This window comes from Cynara cardunculus, unplaced genomic scaffold, assembly GCF_001531365.2.
Source record: "Cynara cardunculus var. scolymus isolate 2C unplaced genomic scaffold, CcrdV1 Un_Scaffold_1333, whole genome shotgun sequence".
Taxonomy (NCBI): domain Eukaryota; kingdom Viridiplantae; phylum Streptophyta; class Magnoliopsida; order Asterales; family Asteraceae; genus Cynara; species Cynara cardunculus.
The window spans coordinates 17,706-19,478 of NW_020200737.1; the positions used below are offsets into that span (position 1 = coordinate 17,706).

The following is a 1,773-nucleotide window of genomic DNA, read 5'->3' on the forward strand; positions in this document are numbered from 1 at the left end:
GAAACCCAAAAAAGACAAAAAAAAAACCATTTTCTCTCTTTCACTTTTTTTTTCCCTTTTTCTTGTGTAAACAAGTGATCAAGGTTTTAAACCTCCACAGATACTAATACATTATCATGCAGATTCTTACCCTCAAATGCTGAACAGCATACGACACAATCTGTATATCCCACAGCCCTGGGGGTAGAAAACAGTTCAGCTGCAAATTACTGAATACATATCATACAGAAGATTAAACAAGAGATTAGGAAACCTGTTACAGCTTCATCTTGACTTCTTTAATGTTGATGACTTAAAAGTTAACAAAAACCACTTAGCAACCAAATGATGAGAACAAAAGCTTCAAAATTGATCTAAGAGACCCCGAGTCGAAGTTCCAAATCCAGGTCATCCGACTTTGATTCACCAAGCAAGCCGATCTCCAAATTCAACCTGATAATCTCCGACTTCTTGACGATCTTATTGTCGTTTTCGTTCAGAAAACCATCATATTTATGAACCCCGAAGGAGGGTATTTGAGATTTCATCATGGTTAAATTTGCACTGCCTATAGGTCTCAAACGATACGAGGGTGACAGACATGGCAAGTTAGGTTGTAGAGAAGAGGGAGATGGGGAGATCAAAGGAGATAGCATGGATTTAGATGAAAATGATGGGAACATTGTTGGATTGCATGACAAATTTGAAGAAATATATGGTGAGAAAGTAAGGTTAGGATTAGGGTTAGGGTTTGGATCTTGGTTCAGATTGAGCAAACTGTAGTTAGAAGAGAAACTTTGAGGATGAAGAGGAAGATCCCTTGAGGATGGCATCTGTCTAAGCCTGGCTCTATCTCTCCTATGAACGTTCATGTGACCCCCAAGAGCTTGAGCGGATCTGAACTCCCTCTTACAGAAAGTACAAGTGTAAGATCTTGGAGGCCATGAGAACCCACCAAGCAAATCACCTCCATCTCCAAGACTATCTTGATCAGTAATATTCCCCCATGAATAAGGATCTGTTGCAGCCTTGCTGTCTTTGATGATGCCATTTGTTGCTGATCTTCCGCCATTCTTCTGATCTTTCAAGCTGTTACTATGGTTCATAACGCTGCTTTTCTCCATTGTTGTCCTTTGGTCCATACACCCACACAAATTAACCCTGATGCAAACAGTAAGAAATGCAGATTGACAACAAAAGTAGAGTTTGAGATTTGGGATTTGGGGTTTAGAGAGAGTGGAAATGCCATTAAGATTGTGGGGTATTTATCTGAAAATGTTCCAAATGTTTGGTCACTACTTACTAAAAGTAGAATCCTCGTCCTGGCAGGTCTATTACCCTTTTGCTAAATCTAGCACTGCTCTAGTGGGTGTTTCTTTCTTCTCTTTCAAATAGTGTGTCCCATTCCCTACGCATCAAAAGTCATTAGGGTCCCCTGTTGTTGAATACTATTTGTTTCAGTATTGATACTCTTCAAATAGATTGGGATGTTTTCTTATTCACTGCTCTTAAGGTTTCTATGATTGCCCTATACGTGTCGGTTTGTAGAGGCCATAGGATCATCATATTATTCTTCTTTATGATTCAATCACACATTTTTATTGAATTTCATAAGTCATAAATATAAAATAATATTTTAAAAATAATCATAAGTTAACGTTGGTCGTCCCGTTAGCTATATACTTGTATCACGATATTATAGAGATCAATCCATCGACATCATCCATATCACATCTTGGCTCACTTATATATATATATATATACATACACACACATGTACGTATATATATCTTA

At 37.8% G+C, this 1,773-nt stretch overlaps 1 protein-coding gene across 1 annotated transcript; it reads right to left on the bottom strand.

The window, feature by feature from the left end:
- Positions 1 to 353: 353 nt before the first annotated feature.
- On the bottom strand, positions 354 to 1,103 carry LOC112502395 (transcriptional regulator SUPERMAN-like). Its single transcript, XM_025106282.1, has one exon. It carries the CDS (start codon positions 1,101 to 1,103, stop codon positions 354 to 356), a length of 750 nt encoding a protein of 249 aa, XP_024962050.1.
- Between the last annotated feature and the right edge of the window lie 670 nt (positions 1,104 to 1,773).